This window comes from Chrysochloris asiatica, unplaced genomic scaffold (genome assembly GCF_000296735.1).
Source record: "Chrysochloris asiatica unplaced genomic scaffold, ChrAsi1.0 scaffold00130, whole genome shotgun sequence".
In the NCBI taxonomy this organism is placed as follows: Eukaryota; Metazoa; Chordata; class Mammalia; order Afrosoricida; family Chrysochloridae; genus Chrysochloris; species Chrysochloris asiatica.
In genome coordinates this window covers 1,672,399-1,690,007 of record NW_006408648.1, presented here as the reverse complement: position 1 = coordinate 1,690,007, position 17,609 = coordinate 1,672,399, and the positions used below count along the sequence as shown (strand labels likewise).

Here is a 17,609-nt window from a genome sequence, read left to right as displayed (position 1 = left end):
ATAGAAGGCAGGAAAGGAAAACGCTACGAAGAAAAGGTAAGTCAAAGAAAACGTAGATTGGGCCTCTTTGCTTTTGCCTTGATGCATTCCTCAAAGCAAGATGGGTCACTAACAGCTTAACTGGACACAGCCACAAAAATTCAGCTAGGGTTATCATGGGTTGTTACAGTTTGGAAGAAGGTGACAGTGGTCCACGGGCCACACTTGGAGTAGCGCTATTCTAAACTCAAAATCAGCTGCTATTAAGTCAATTCTGACTCATGGAGACCTACATGTGTCAGAATACAACTGTGTAAGATTTCAAGACGGTGACCTTCAGAAGCCAATTACCAGGTCTTTCTTCCAAAATGCATCTGCTGGTGGTGGTGGTGATGTGTCGTGGAGTTGGTTCTGACTCATAGTGACCCACCCTATACAGGGTTTCCAAGTCTGTAAATCTTTACGGGAGCAGAAAGCCTCATCTTTCTCCCGTGGAACAGCTGGTAGTTTCGAACTGCTGACCTTGCGGTTTGCAGCCCAATTTGTAACCACTACGCTACCAGAGCTCCTTAAAATCATCTGGTTGGGTTTCAATTGTCAACCTTTCAGTTTGCACCAGCCAGGCATGCCTAGAAACAATAAATGCATCTGTAAGTTTGTCAGAGATTGGTGGGTAAATTTGAAAAACAGTGGTATTGATTGGTCTTCTTTGCGTTGTTTGTTGCTAAGTGCTGCCGAGTTGGTTCCGACACATAGCAACCCTACATATAGGATTTTCCAGGGGCATCTGGTGGGTTAGAACTGCCAACCTTGTGATTCATAGTCCAGTGCTAGTCTTACAATGTCTTCCTTGTCGATGTATGAATATTACAGTCTTCATTGTAGGTGCATAGACGTTATCCTACCACAGACAGCACAGATAAATCTTGAAGCTCTCTTTGTGATAATGAATGTGACACCATTGCTCTTCATCATTTATGGCATAGTAAATCATAAGATTGTTTTGCTTCAAAATTGCCGATACTAGTCCACTTCAGCACATTAATGCCTAGGATATTGATCTTTATGCATTCCATTTCATTTTTTTATGATTTCTAATCTTCCTACATTCATACTTCATGCATTTCTCATTCTGATTATTAATGGATGTTTGTAGCTGTTTCTTTTCCTTTTGGATTGTGCCCCATTATCAAATGAATATCCTGAAAGCTTTGCTCCATCCATGCCATTAAGGTCAATTCTACGTTGAGGAGGTAGCTCTTCCTCAGCGTTTTGGGAGTCCTTTCCCATCGGAGGGACTCATCTTCTTGAACTATATCAGACAGTGTTCCTCTGCTATTCGTAAGGTTTTCAGAAGCTAGCTATTCAGAAGTGGTCTTCCTCTCCTTCCTCCTAATATTCCTTAGTCTGGAAGCTCCACTGAAGCTTGTCCACCATGGGTGACCCTACTGGTATTTAAAATGACAGCAACATAGCTTCCAATGTCACAGCAATAAATAAGACACCACAGTACAACAAACTGACAGACAAGTGGCAGCACAATTAATAGTCCAAACATTTTAGGACAAATATTTACAGCACAAACCCCTTTTACTATGCAAGCTTTGATTTTATCCATAAAAATTTCCACAAGATTTCACATTTGCAGTTAAATAAATTTTAGAAATACCATTTTTGCCATCCGAGACATGTGATGCAGTGAATATAGGCTTTGAGGTTAGAAAAAACTGGGTTTTAATCTCAACTCACCCTCTTCATTGTTTGTCTGGGTTTTAGCTTACTGACTATTGAGTTATTGTGGTTGAAATAAAATGAGATTAAATGCAATGATGTTTGTAAAGCATCAAGCATCCAAGCACAAAGTGCTTAATAATTGTCAGCTACTAAGTGGCTGTGTGAGTCTGCCCTAGAAATTGGTTGGAAATTTATTTGGTTACAATACTTACTAGCTAAGTGATTTTACTTTTCTTTTGTAGTTTAGGTGAAGGTTTACAAAACAAATTAGTTTTTTGTTTTTGTTTTCAAAAATGCTACCAACCATCTTTCCCAAAGCCCTGTCTACTTAGCTGGGTTCAATAATTCATCACAATGGCCACACAGAACTCAGACAGCATAACTACAGTTATGGGGTTGATTAGGCAAGTTAACAGCTTATAATTCAGGCTCGGAAAATGCTCCAGACACAGTTGTTCCATCAGGACAGCCTCTCCTCAACCATGCCCACAAGCAAGTCTTTCTCTGCCCAGCTAACATTACAAAGCTCCTTAGCCCTGCTGGTAAATACCCACAGAACACACCAGTTCAGCATAAACCTCAACTTCTAGCTCCACAGCCAACCAATCTAGTTCCCCCAGTTAAGTGTCTGGAGGCACCACACTCTGCGAGCAAACCTCTTATCCAAAGTCACTCAGCTTTACTTGCTCAGTGGACTGAAAAGCCCATCATGCTGCCTCATGCTCTGACTCATGGTTCTGCTGCTGGCCCTGCCATTTCTCTGGTGTCACAGCTTTCTGGCCCTGGGTGGATGAGGTTCAGCAGGCAGGGATCTCAGGGTCCAAAGGATACGTTCCACTCCTGGCTCTTCTTTAATAGCAATGAGACCCCTGCTCCTGCTTCTGAGATGGTTTATTTTAAATCTATGTTAAGAGTTCCAAGTTTTTTATAATCATGGTGAACTCTGTTCAACCACAACTATCATCCTATCAGCATCTTCTCCCACCTTTTCTTATCCAGACTCATCAGGGTAAAATTGTTTTGGGGGTGGTGGGGAGTTACAAAGACTATGAGTAAAAATGACATATGAAGCAATTCACTGCCCTGCAGTTTTATTTTTAATACTTAAATCTTTTATCCATTTGGAGTTTTTCCTAGCATAAGATATGAGTGTGGACCCAACTTTATCAATGACTACCTAGCTGTCCCATGTCCATTTATTAAACAATCCATCTTTATCCCTAAGAATACCACCTTTATCATCAGAACTAATTTTAAACCATTTGGGATCATAATAGAAAAGGCCTTGTAATTTATCAGTGTTGCCTAGAATACCATTACAAGGAAAATTCGTTTTCAAGATGTGATCTATAACTTTTGCATTATTAGAATGGAGTAAACTCTGAATAGCATAAATAAAATAAGAATTTACTTAAACAGGAAAAAGAAAACCACCGTGGGGCCAATGAAAACTAGGAGGAAATTCCGAGCAGTGGGCACTGATGGTGAAAGCCCCTTGGTAAGACAGAGTGTTTGCATTGCAGGTCTTCTCCCAGGCAGCCTCCAGGAGCTAGGACTGCGGACAGGCCACACCATGGTGGTGCCAGGACCCCTGGCTGTCACCCTCTTGATGCCCAGCCTCACGTTGCTAGTGTTCCACCTCTCCAGCTCCCAGGACGTCTCCAGTGAACCCACCAGTGAGCAGCAGCTATGCACCCTGAGGGAGCACCCCATTGTGGCCTTTGAAGGTGAGAGCCACCTCCTGACTTTTCTGTACTGACTGTACCCAGAAGGATTTCGGCCTTTCTGAGAGATGGAAGTCCCTGGGACATACCTTTCCCAGTAGAATACTGAGACTCTTCCTTTGTGGATAGATAGATGTCTTAAGAAAGATAGTCAGTGATGGGTTGGAGGAATCTTATTTAGTCTCCAGGTAATGTACTCAGGCCCTTCATCCATGGTGACTTGGAGGGAGTGCTTTAAGCTGTCTTTTTCTGGGACAATTTGCTGAAGAACAAAGTTGTAGAAGGCTGGTTGGAAGTAGGTCGGAAGTAGGTTGTAGTCTCAACTCTAGCTCTTCTGGAAACATGGGCTCCAGTTCTTGGCTTCCCTGAAGGAAAAATGAGGATGACTCACTCATTAAGAAATGTTTGGATGTCTCCAGAAAGCTGCCTTCCCTCTAAGACAGCTGTAGGAAGGCCCTTGTTTGGAGCTCCCAGGGAAAGGGGCCCAGGTGCCAAGTAACTCCTGTCCGTCAAGGGAGAACATTGGTGCATCCTATTAAAGTGTTTCCCAAACTGGGGTCTGTGGGTTGCTGGGCATATTCCGAGGAGGAAATAAATTCTCAATAATCATTTCTAAAATTTGCATATGCATTCGATGAGAATCTAAAATAAAACAAAGCACAGCACAGGTACAGAGCTCCTTACCTGTTAGTTAATCTGCTTGCAGGTTCCTGGTTGGTAATGCGGAGGATCCGATGCCTGTGCAGTGGCACACACTGCGATCTGCAGGTGCAGTTTCAGGTGTCCCCAGCTTCTTCAGTCTGACCAACACTGACTTGTTTCCTCTCCACAATAACCCTGGAAGGCAGACGAGGCAAATGGGAAGACTGAGGCATACAGAGTCAGAGAGACTGGTCAGAGCCAGGCCTCAGTGCTAGTCTCCTCAACTCTCCATCCAGTGCTCTTTCCACAGTGCCCACAGCAGGTCAAGCAGGTGCTTATGATGGGGTCCTCCGGCGACCCTCAGGTGTCCTAGTCAGGAGACACACTGTTCTTCTCTGTGGGAATGATGGAAATCCAAGCAGAAAAATAAATTAATGAATCTGGAATTGGTATGGGACTTTTTATGGGGGTTGGGGTATGGATAAGAGTTGGGACTTGCCAAGTAATGAGGCTGGGATATTAGAGAAGTATAGGATTCCCAGCTGTGGGCTGCCTCCTATCTCTGGGAGGAAGGTCCCCAGCTGTCTTCTCCGTGCTGTCTTGTTTGAGCTGGGATTTGAGGCTTTGAAGGCTTAAGTGGATTAAAGTAAATTAGCAATGTCTTTATGACTACAAAACGTGCACACACCCTCAGATGGCTCCCGGAGTACTGGTGGCTGTCACTGAGGAGAAAGACTGAAAGGGACCAGGGGAACAAAATGGGAATTCTTAGGGCTGTGCTCCACATGTTGGGGGTCCCCTGTGACAGTTCCTAGTGAAACATTTCCTCCTAAGGGCTTTGCTGGGGGAACTTTTCCTCTGGCTTATTGTAAAGGCCGAAGAATCCCTATCCCCCAGCCAGGATGGTCTGTATTGGGCAAACTGATGTTGCTTAGGTACCTGGGTTCCTTAACGTCACTTTTTATTATCATGGTAAATAGCAAACATTTGCCAACTCAACCGTTATTACATGTATATCTCAATGACATTAATAATGTTCATCATGTTATGCAACTTCACCATGGTCTCTTTGAGGCCATTTTTGATCTTCAGCTGTGAATTACTTGAATGACACTGATTCCCACCCTCTTCGAATGAAGGTCTGAGGCCCACACTGACAAAGGTGATTGATGTCAAGTGACCACTTCTTCCTAATTTTGTCTGAATTACCTCTACTTTTCTTCCCCCGCCCTGCACTCTCTCCCACCTCTTGGCCTCCCCCATCCTACCCTACCCCACTCTGCTACCTCAGACCCTTCTTCTCTTTGACAGCTTTGGGGCTTTCTATCCATTCACCAAACTTTTATTAGGCCCAGCTTGGCGCCAGGCACAGAGCAGGTGCTGTGAGGCCTCAGAGGTGAACAAGAGCTTCCTCTGAGCACTTGCTATCTCTTATTGTTCATTTACTGTCCCCAGGACTTCCACTGGTCCCCTGCACAGTTGGTCTTGGACCAAGTCTCTTGTCCTCCCCATCTCTTACCACTGCTAAGCACACAGTAGGGACACGTTCATGCTGGGTGACTGTGCTCTTGGTGATGGCTATTCTGGGGAAGTTGGCATAAACCCAGCACAACACCAACCCTCAGCTTCCAAGATCCTGTCAGATGCAACACTATTTCTAACTGCTCTGTAGGCTTCTAACCGCGTAGCTGTGAGCTTCCCTCTCCCCCTACACCTGACTGATCTGTGAATAACCCCTAAATACCCTAGAGGAACTGCCAGTTGTGGAATCTGACAGACTGACATTTTTGCTGTTTGGTAAGGTTAAATTTCCTGCTATGGATTTCTTGGGGGGAGTGGGCGTGGTGGGGGGAGCGGTCTACCTGTGCTTCCTTCCCTTTGGCCTGCGGATTACTCCATTCTAAGCGGTAGGGAGAAAGAAGCCAGTCTGGAGTTAAGCATTGGCAGTGGTTAATCCACAAAGTGGGTAATTGAACTGACTATAATTAAAATCACAGGCGCGTCATGGAGAATGTCATTTGTCTCTTAGAGTCGCCGTCCAAAGCCTCCACTGCACACGGAGCTCGGAACGTGCTTGGTGTTTTAAAGACAGCCTTCCTTCTGGTCCCCTTTGCCTGGTTAATAAGAGGAGGCTGGCTCCCTTCCCAAGTCTACTCCCCCAGGATCACCAAATTGTGCTAGAACACCTCTCTCCCCCTCGCCACTACCCCCCTGCCCAAGTCCATCCCTTCAGAGCTAGAAACTAGTAGGACGTACCACTGTCCACTCCCCTTACCCCAGCACACCCCATCATCATCCCAGCTCCTGCCCTGTGCCTTCTTCCTCTGCTTTCTCCTTAAGAAGAGTCCTGAAGGAAGAATGAGCTGAGAAGCTCCCCAATGGGGTTTCTCCCAGAATTTGCAGCAGACCAGCCATGCCACCCCTTCCTTCATTCAGTTGCCCAGAAAAGGAAGGAATTAAAAGGTAACCTAGTGGATACTGTTGGGGAGTACACACTCTGATGGGGGCAAGTAAACCCCTCACCTTACAAACACCATACATACCCTCACCCCACCCCAACATATACACACAGAAAACAAACTTGAACTCATTCAGAGTAACAGTAACACACAGTGTGAACGGAACAGAAAGGGCGGGCAGAGAGAATGTGGAACAAAATAATGATCAGTGGAAAGGTTTATAATCAAGGGAGGCTTCCTGGAGGAGGTGGTCCCGTGGCTTAGTCTCTAAGGTAGTAGGATCTCTGCGTTGGTCCTGAGGTCAGATAAAAACCAGCCCACCCCTGACCCAGGTCTACTCCTTACACCTATTGATATTATCCAGACACTATTGACACTATGTGACAATTCTTGCCAACCTCTGGTCACCTGCTGGAGAGCAGAGGCAGGCCCAAAGGGTTTGTTTCATTTTGCTGCAGAACTCCTTCCCCTCCCCCTTCTTTTTTTTTTTCAAATCGTGCATATCACAGTTTTCTGAAAAACATCCAATTCGCAAAACCTCCAGTTCTCCAGGGAGCGATTAAGTGTTTGCCTGTCGTGCAGAAATGAAGGGCTGTTTTTACTCTGTGGTGGAGGGATAATGAGCAATGATTTATTTCCCTTAGATTTCACACACACACACACACACACACACATTGAGTGCACACACCTTTTTCTCTCACCTACACACACCCTCCTTTGAGCCTTCTGTGAGCTGGCCACTAAAGCACCTCATGGATTTAAAAGTTCTCTGTCCTGTGACGCTCACCTTACCAATGATGCCAATTCCCCTCACACCCATGAGGATGGGCTGAGGCAAGCTGTTACGGGGTAATAGGGTCTCTAGCTTTAAGTGAAAAAGGAAATCAGCTGGTGATGTTCTCTGGGGACACCCTCCCTAGTCCACTCTTCCCACCCACCAAGAGAACTGGAAGATCTCCTCTATTCCACCCACTCCCTGAGAAAGGCTTTGGTCTTGGCTAGGAAGAGCCTTCCTTGGAGGCAGAGGAGAGACCTCTCCCACCTGCCTTCCTACCTCCCCCACCTGCCTTCCTACCTCCCACCTCTGTAGAGACTTATTTGAAGATCTTCTTCTCCTCACACAAATGGGAGTTGAAGATTATTCGCTTATTCATTCAGACACTGTTGGCTGCTGGATCGGGTCTGGGTATTTCAGGAGTAAGATTTTTCTTGTCCCTGAAGGTAAACCACCAGGCTATATACAGCAGCAAGGTGGGGGTTGGGATAGCAGAAAAGTATAGGAGTATACTTTTACTCCTGGTCTGGGGAAATCAGGGAAAGTTTCTTGGAGAAGGCAAGGGTGAGAATGGTGTTAAGAGACACTTCCACAGAGGGAGAACAGAAACTTAAGGGTTTTGTAGGCTCTTGTGGGATGGACTGGGGAGGTGCTCAGAGTTCTGGTTTAGTGTGGCTGGGTGGGAAGCTTGAGGAGAAATTTAAGAGGTGAAGCATCATGCCTCCACCTACAGTCAGTCACTAAAGAATTAAGTGAGCATCTAACAAGTGCCAGGTATTTGACTTGGGAAGAAAGTGGGGCCAAAATCCAAAGGCCTTATAAGCCATAAGAATTTAGGATTTTCCTGGGAACAACTGGGAGGGATTGAAGGGTTTAGAGTTGCAGAGTGGCATAACCAGGTTTGCATTTTAGAAAGGTTTCTCTGTGAGAAATGGTCCCAAGGAGTGGAAGGCAGGAGACCAGTTCAGGCAAGAGACAATGGCAGCTTCAAGAGTGGAGGATGCAGAGGGGGATAATGGGGTGGTGAGGAGAAGCTGGTGGGTTTCAGAGACACTTTGGAGATAGAACACACAAGGTTTGCTGGTTTGTTCAATGTGGCTGGTGAGAGTCTGGGAGGAGTCAAGGACAATTCAAGTTTCCCCTTGGGCAGCTGAGGAGAGGTAGAGCCCTTCTCTGAACTTCGGAGCATGACAAGAATGTCACATAGCTACAAACAGAGAAGGGTCAGAACCCAGGCCTCCTGGGTGCCTCCTGCCCCACTTTACCTTGACTTCACTCCTTCCTTTTCTCTGGTGTGCCACTGGCGCAGCTGGGAGCCCCTGACAAGACAGTAACTGAATGGTTGCCTCTCCTTCTTCCAGATCTGAAGCCCTGGGTCTCTAACTTCACCTACCCTGGAGCACGAGACTTCTCCCAGCTTGCCCTGGATCCCCCCAGGAACCAGCTCATCGTAGGAGCCAGGTAATGAGGAACCTGAAATGAGGATGCTTCCTGGACTTGGGTTGATTCTCTGCCAGACCCTCTCTGTGTCTAGTGTGTGTTCTCCTCAGAAGGGATAGTATAGTGGCTTGGAGGGGGTGGTGGGATGTGACCCATACACCTCTGGATCTCAACAAGCCACACACCTCAGTTATTGAGAGCAGGGGCATTTGCTGCCCACCTCTCACCCTCTTCCCTGCCAGGCTGTTGGGACCTGCCGGTTGGAGTCCTCCCAGGGAGCTCCCCACAGAGAAGGTGCCCAGGAGCCCCCTGCTGGCCAGCTGGTCACCTGCACCTGGGGACAGCCAGAGGCAGACAATTATTCCTTTTATCAAGGATCTCACTTCTCTATTACCTGACCTTCTTTAGACCGTGTACACCCACTATCCAAATCCCAAAGGCACTCTGGTGGTGCATTCGTTAAATGCCCAACTACTAACAAAAATTGGCACTTCGAGCCTACCATTATTAGTTCTTTGAAAGAAAGATGCGACACTCAGCTTCCACAAAGTTTACAGCCTTGGAAAACTTATGGGACTGTTTTACTCTATCCTATAGATTTGTCAATTCAAGTTCACCAGCTTCTCCTCGGAAACCCTATACAGGGTCGCTGTGGGTTGGAACCAACTCGCTGGCACTTCACAACAACAACAACAATAGATTTGTCAATGTCAGAATCAACTCGCTGGCAACTAGTATAGATCCAGATCCCATGTTCAACACAAAATTCTCTTGGGAGCATTTGTCAAAACTTTATGGAGTGAAATGGCGGCAGAGATGAGGACATGGAAAGATAGAGCAGCTGAGGACTCTAGACTCATGGCAAAATGAAGGCTGTGTGCTGGCAGACAGGAGGCAGGCTTACAGAATGTGCCCTTTGGTTGTTTAAATGATTATATAGCGCATTAACCCACAGCGCCACACCAGGACTCCATAGAGTGAAGCTGTTGTTATTGTTAAGTGCTGTAGAGTCAATTCCAACCCATAGCGACCCTGTATAGGGTTTCCAAGGAGCAAATGGTGAGCTTGAACCACCAATCTTGCAGTTCAAACGACTTTGCAGTCTGATGCATTAGTCCACAGCACCACACAGTGCCACACCAGGACTCTACTCCTTACAAAACGATAGACTATCAGATATAGTAGGGAAGGGAGCTTAAGGGTAGTCTGCTCCAGTGGGGTTCACAGCATGGTTCTGAACCCGCAGTAGTAGCATGATCAGCATCACCTGGAAACTTGCTAGAAATGCAAGTCTGTAGGCTCTACGCCAGCCTTACTGGGTTAGAAACTCTGGAAGTTTTAATACGCTCTCTGGGTGATTCTAACGCATGCTTAAGTTTGAGATTCACTGGTCTAATCCAGCTTCCCTGAAAACATAAAGAAGCAGAAGCCCTGAGAGGGACCTTCCCATGATCACACAACAAGATCGCAAAAGAATGTGGAAATTAGAACCCAGGTCTCCTAACTGCGGGGCTAACATTCTTTCGGCTACATTAGTGTTATCTATCAAGTTTGACTCAACTGATCTTTTTTAGACACTCCTAGCCCAGAGGTTCTAACTGAGCTTGTCTGCAGTTTGGGAGAGGGTATCCTCCACAAGTTGTCATTTCTGGGGTATACCATGTAACTAACGGACCACCTTAAACTGTGAGCTTCCTTCATGTCTCTGTGACTTCATGTGCTGTATGAAAAAGAGACAAGTCAAGGATAGAGCCCTGGAGTAGACTCAGATGAGCTGGGGTGATCTTGACCTTGACTTTTGAGCCTCAGTTTCCCATCTGTAAAATCTAGGCTATCGTCCTTATCTTACTAATCATGTAGGGCTGTTGTGAAGCAAGGGTTGTAATGGTTTTGCAATCTGTGAAAGGGAATTAATTGATGTTCTGCACCATACATGTGGTACCTACCACCCGCATGTCACAGTAACCCCAGGATGGGGATTCTATGATTACCCCATTTTATGGATGTGTAAACTGAGGGTCTGAAAGGTTAAGTAACTTATCTGTGGTCATACTGCTCTTCCTGACCCACTCCAGGGTTTCCCTTCACAATCCAAATGTAACAGTGCTTATTGCTTTCTGTGTCTGGGGCCTTCTGCACAAACAGGGGAGGCACACATTTTCCTGGGATCTTGAGCCTGGCTGTGTTTCAGATAATTGATGGAGGAAATGAGTCCTGAGTGACCACTCACTCTCCTTGGAATGAACATAGCCTATCCTTCGCTTCTTTCTCATCCTCCCTTCTCTAGGCTTCTTTCCTTCCTCTTCTGCCTGAACAGTTTTTTTTTTTTTTTTTTTTTTTCATTCTTCTTGACCCCCTTGGGCCTCAGGAATTCAGGCTGGAAACTGTGTATTCATTCATACCTCGCCTGCCTTACTCCATAAGGGATTGAGGGTGGGTCAGGCTACAACTATTTCTCTGTTCTCATCTCCCAGAAGAACAGACTGTGATGAATGATTTTTGATGGAATAACAGTGAATTAAGTGATGCAATGTTTCCCCTAATTTTTTAAAGCTGTGAGCAGATGCCTCTGTTACCTGAGCAGACAGCTGGGGCAGAACCATAAAGCCTGAGTCCATCTGTCCCCAGCTCAGAGGGATGGGGCGGAGAAGCTCTCCTGGGACCTGAGGGAGTGGAAGGTCTGAGAAGGGACAGCAGAGGTCTGGAGCCAAGGTCCCCAGTGAGGCCCGCCCAGACACAGGCCAGTGGAGAAGCTGAGCTGGAGACGAGCTGGGAAGAGAGAGGTTCCTGGATTCATTCAACAAGGCCTCTCCTTTTCTTCCTGGCCCACTCCATAGCTTTTTCCTTCATTTTTTTTTCTCAGTACAGCTGAAATAGGTCGGAATTTTCTAGAGTCATTGTTTCTAAAATTTTAGAAACCACAAGAGGAATAGCCAAAGAAGATATAAAATAGAAAGAAAAAACATTCATAGGAGGAACCAAGACTTATCTACTTGTTGTTGATAAAAGCCTTGTAACGTGCAAGTTTTCCTTCCCCAAGCTCTTATGAATTAAGAAAGGCAAGCATTAACCCACGACCATCCAGCTGATTCCGGCTCATAGTGACCCTACATAGGGTTTCTGAGACTACAGATCTTTCTGGTAGTCTACAGTCATGTCAAGGAGCTCTGGTAGCGTAGTGGTTATGAGTTGGGCTGCTAACCTCAAGTCAACACTTCGAAACTACCAGCTGTTCCATGGGAAAAAGATGAGGCATTCTGCTCCCATAAAGATTTACAGCCTCAGAAACCCTATGCAGGGTCACTATGAGTCGAAATCAACTCCACGACACATAACCACCACCACCACAGCCATGTCTTTCTCCTGTGGAGTGGCTGGTAGGTTTGATTGCCTAGGCCACAGCATCACCAGGCCTCCTGTGAAATAAGAAAGGCAATAGTTTCTCCATTTTATAGATACAAAAAATTAAGGCTCTCAGAAGGCGTTAATTTTTTCAGTGGCTAGCAGGAATCCTCAGGGTCTCTGCATTGTGAACCTGAAGTCATTTTCCTGAACTCCAACCAGGGGGCTCTGCCAGCCTAACCACTTCTGAGTCCACATTAAGTGGGCCTCTGGATCCAGATCCATACACAGCCATGTCAGCAGTGCCTGACACTTTACTGTGCAGTAAGCACCTGCTTACTGTCATTATTATCATCATCGTTATAATGATTTAAGGCTTTTGAGCAGCAGGCTGATATGATGAAAACTGTGTTTGAGGAAGATGCGTCTGGCAGCCTGGTGCAGGTTGGACTGTGAGGGAGAGGCCCTGAGGACCTGGACAAGAGGACACAGGAAGACCAGCAAGGTGGTAATGGGAAGGTCTGGTCCAGAAGAGAAGGCTATTCCAGAGTTGCTGACTGTGGCAGGACTGAAGAAGATAAGGAGGCAAACAGGACCCCAGGGACCCACGGCTGGGAGCCAGAGATGTGGCTGGTCCATGTGATGAGTGGGGAGTGGGGCAGGTAGGGGAAGAAGGAGGACAGTCTGACTGGATGGTCCCCGCAAGAGCTTGGTGGGACTTTAAATTGTACAGAAACTGGCACCATGGAGGTAGGGGTGGGGTTCTTTTTGGCCCTATTGAATGGCCAGGGGTAGGATAGCACTGACTTTGAAATTAGACAAGTCTGGGCTTTAATCTCCACTCCTTTACTGACTATCTCTGCGACTTGGACCAATTACCCAACTTCTTGGTGCCTGTTTCATCTACACAGTGGGGTTTTCTACATCTATTCCCCAGCTTGCCATCAAGGTTAAATGAGCGATTGGAGATAAATCTCCTCACCAGGAGTCCACCCTCCACAGGCTTCTACAAGACATGATACCCAACGCATGTACCCCATGAATCAGGATGCTGTTTGCTGGGGGCTCTGTGTGCAAAACCAGCTTGACTTCTGATTTCGCTTCTGTTTCCACAGGAACTACCTCTTCAGACTCAGCCTTGCCAATGCCTCCCTCCTTCAGGTACATTTGCTTTTCTCCCCTTCTATGGAATTTCCTAGGTATGGGGGCGGGGGGGCAGTACCAAATACAAGATTCAGAATTCAGCCCCTAGGGGTTGGTCATGGCACTCACTTCTTCGTCTCACTGACCGCTGACTCAGACACTACCAATCAAGGTAACCATTGGGAGATATTTGGGAAGTGGAGGCAGCGTCCATGTGTACATATAAGATCCTGAGGAGCTGCTAATTAGGAAGGACACTGGGGATGCTAGTGATGACCCAAGGTGACCAATTGTCTCCGTTTGCCTGGGACTGAGGGGTTCTGAAGATGCAGGGCTTTCAGTTCTAAAAATAAACAGCACTGGGCAAACTGGGAGGAATGGTCATTCTAAGTCCAGAGCCTAAATCCACAGGAGGGGGTCTGAGATTGGGCCTCAAGAAAAGAGGTGTTGCTGGCCTCCTTCCTCAGCTTGCCCTGAGTGATCTTATTGCAACTCAGCATTTTCATTGAGCTGTGATTGATTTATTATCTGCTGCCAAGGAGGACTCCCCTAGCATAATTCCCTAAGTGCTCTGGGAGGTGTTTTAATGGAACTCCTTGATCCAGAACATTTATCCCAGATTGAAAAACAGACGCCAAACCAACTCTGCAGAGGTTGAACATTCTAGAGAAAACAAGGGCATTTCTTCTTCATCCTCGTCCTTCAACCAGGGAAGAGCCTCTGTTCTCATTTCTGGGCTGGAGGGGGGCTAGCTGGTCTCCCAGTGATCCAGTGTTCATTGAGCACTTACTGTGTACCTGGACTGAGCTGGGGACTGAGGGGACATAAAGAAAGCAGAGTCTCTGCTCCCCAGGGCTCACAGCACAGCTAGGAAAGAGGACGAGCGATGCATAGAACCTCCTCAAAGAACTGTTGTTGTTAAGTGTTATCCAGTCGGTTCTGACTCATAGCAACCCTGTATAGGGTTTCCGAGGAGCCGCTTGTAGGTTTGAACTGCCGACCTTGTGACTCGATATCCAGTGCTGATCCTACAGCATCACACCAGGAGAGAATTGTATGAGGAGTTAAATCAAGTGCTAGGCTGTTTGGTGTCATTTAACGACAATGGCCATCTGGGAGAGAAGACCTCCCCACTGAGTAGTTATAACATTCTGGTCTCTTCTCTTTCAATTGCATCTGGTTTTACTATTGCAACCCTTGGCCTAGTGACAAGAGGTGAGGTAGGTATAAAGGAACAGGAAAAGTGCTCCCATCAGAAGGGAAGAATCAGGGCAAGTTGAAAGAAAACACCATTCATCCATCTATCCTGCAAACCCACCTATCCATCCACTCACCCACCCAATAAACATTTGCTGAATACCTACTAAAGGCAGATCCAGTCCTAAACAAGGTCCTAGTCCTTTGAAATCCAAAGGAGAGATAGACTCAATTCCTTGACACAAAAATTATGCACATGAGAAATCATATCTGAATCTCTTTCCTGTTTGGGAACCATGTGGCATGTTCTGGGGCCTGGACTGGAGCAAAGCAAGAGAAGTTCCTAGAGGCAGCATCCTGTGGCCTGCCTGCCAGCTCACTCACATGCAGCCAGTTCAGACTTTCCAGTTGGCATTCACAGAAAATGAAGCCAAGATGCCAAGTCCAGCAAGGCAGGACCTGAGGAAACTCAGTGCAAAGGAGGTTCAAAGTGGTGGGAGCAAGTAGGACCAGATCATAACCTGACATCCAGGCAGTTGACTTTTTCTTTGGTTCCCCAAGTCTGCAAAGATGGTCTTTTGGGCCAGTAAAGTGGTCAAAGGGATAAAGAGGGATAGATGTGTAAAGAAATAGCAGTTCTGTGAGAAGCATGCAAGGAGAGGGTCACAGAAGCCTAAGGAATCTGCTGGGCTCAGCAGGGTCTGCAAAGACTTTCTAGAAGGAGCTGCCCTTGAGCTGGAACTTGCAGGGTGGGTTTGCCAGACAAAGGTGTGAAATAGCGTGGAGCTGCTGAGGGACTTGATGTGGCTGGGTCAGAGGGTATGAGTGCAGGAGGCAGAGGGAGATGAGGACCTGGAGGAGAGAGAGGCCACATGGCAGAGGACCATGATTGCTGAGCACAAGAGTCCATATTTTATTTTTAAGACAATGGGGACCCACTAGAGAGTTTGAATAGAGAAGTGGCATGAACAGATGTGGTATTTAGATCATCTGATACAGTGTAGAGAATGCAGTCATCCAGGTGAGTGATGGGAAGGAGTGAACTAAGGCAGCAGCTGTGGGCATGGAAAAGAGAAGACAAAGGAATCTCCTTTATTTTTTTGTAGATGTTGTTGAAAATATATGCAGCAAAACATGCACCAAGTCAATGCTTTTTACTCATACAATTCAATGGTATTGATTACATTCTTCAAGCTGTGCAACCATTCTCGACCTCCTTTTTGGAATTGTTCCTTTCCTATTGACGTTAACTCACTGCCCCCTAAGTTTCCTATCTAAGAAGAAGGAATCTTAAGGTGGCAGAATCACACATGGCCCAGTCCTAAACAAGGTCCTAGTCATTTCAGATCCATAGGAGAGACAGACTCAACTCCTTGACACAAAAATTATGCCCATGAGACATCATATCTGAATCTCTTTCCTGTTTGGGAACAACTCTAGGGTACCGGGCACATAGTCTTCCTTCTGAAGGTAATCCCTGGTGTTGGGACGTTGGCAGCCATGGAGGATTTAACAAATGCAACACACAGTGGTGCCACCATTCATCTGTCAGTTTGTCGTACTGGTGGCTCGTGAGTTGCTGTGATTCTGAAAGCTATGCCACCGGTATTTTAAATACCAGCAGGATCACCCACAGTGGACAGGTTTCAGATGAGCTTCTAGATAAAGACAGACTAAGAAGAAGGAGTGACAGACTACTTCCGAATCTTTAGTCACTGAAAACCTTATGAATAGCAGAGAAACACTGTCAGATATAGTGCCGGAAAATGAGCCCCTCGGGGTGGAAGGCACTCAAAATGTGAATGGGGAAGAGCTGCCTCCTCAAAGTAGAGTTGACTGTGATGACGAGATTGTCATAAAGCCCTCGAGACCTTCATTTGCTGATGGGGAACAACTCAAAATGAAGAAACAGCTGTGAACATCCATTGAAAACCAGAACATGGAATGTACAAAGTATGAATCTGGGAAAATTGGAAGTTGTCAAAAATGAAATGGAATGCATAAACATAGATATCGTAGGCATTAGTGAGCTGAAATGGACTGGTATTGGCCATTTTGAATCTGATGACCACATGGCTTACTATGCCAGAAATGACAAATTGAAGAGGAATGGGGTTGCGTTCGTTGTCAAAAAGAACATATCCAGATCAGTCATGAGGTACAACGCTATCTGTGATAGGATAATATCCGTGCGCCTACAAGGAAGCCCAGTTAATACCACTATTACTCAAATTTATGCACCAACCACTAAAGCCAGTGAGGATGAAATAGAAGAATTCTACCAACTTCAATCTGAAATTGATCAAACATGCAATCAGGATGTATTGATCATTAATGGTGATTGGAATGCAAAGGTTGGGAGCAAAGAGGAAGGATCGGTAGTTGGAAACTATGGCCTTGGTGATAGAAATGATGCTAGAGAATGCATGATAGAATTTTGCAAAATCAATTATTTGTACATTTCAAATACCTTCTTTAGACAGCAAAGCAGACAACTATACACATGGACCTCACCAGATGGAATACATAGAAATCAAATTGACTACATTTTGGGAAAGAGACGATGGGAAAGCTCCATATCATCAGTCAAAACAAGGCCAAGGGTAGACTGTGGAACAGGCCATCAATTACTCATATGCAATTTCAAACTGAAGCTGAAGAAAATGAAAACAAGTCCACGAGAGCCAAAATATGACCTTGACTATATCCCACATGAATTTAGAGATCATCTGAAGAACAAATTTGATACATTAAACACTAAAGACTGAAGACCAGAAGAGTTGTGGAATGACATCAAGAACATCATACATGAAGAAAGCAAAAAGTCATTAAGAAGACAAGAAAGAAAAGGTCAAAATGAATGTCAGAAGAGACTCTGAAACTTGATCTCCAGCGTAGACATGCTAAAGCAAATGGAAGAAATGAGGAGGTCCAATATCTGAACAGAAAATTTCAAAGGTCAGCTCGAGAAGATCAAGCCAAATATTAGAACAAAATGTGCAAAGATCTGGAATCAGAAAACCAAAAAGGAAGAACATGGTCAGCATTTCTCAAGATGGGGGAACTGAAAAAAAATTTCAAGCCTTGACTTTCATATTAAAAGATTATCTGGGCAAATTATTGAATGATGCACAAAGCATCAAGAGAAGATGGAAGGAATACACAGAGTCACTG

The 17,609-nt window shown here is 45.7% G+C and overlaps 1 protein-coding gene across 3 annotated transcripts in view; it reads left to right on the top strand.

The window, feature by feature from the left end:
• The first annotated feature begins 3,242 nt into the window (after nucleotides 1–3,242).
• Nucleotides 3,243–17,609, top strand: part of SEMA5B (sema domain, seven thrombospondin repeats (type 1 and type 1-like), transmembrane domain (TM) and short cytoplasmic domain, (semaphorin) 5B) — a 53,102-nt gene continuing 38,735 nt past the window's right edge. For 2 of the 3 annotated variants that reach the window (XM_006869360.1, XM_006869358.1), the window contains exons 1-3: nucleotides 3,287–3,440; nucleotides 8,675–8,774; nucleotides 13,211–13,256. In XM_006869360.1, coding sequence (XP_006869422.1) covers nucleotides 3,287–3,440; nucleotides 8,675–8,774; nucleotides 13,211–13,256 — 300 coding nt within the window. Of the gene's footprint in view, nucleotides 3,441–8,674; nucleotides 8,775–13,210; nucleotides 13,257–17,609 lie in introns of all 3 variants that reach the window. The other variant, XM_006869359.1, reaches the window with a different exon arrangement.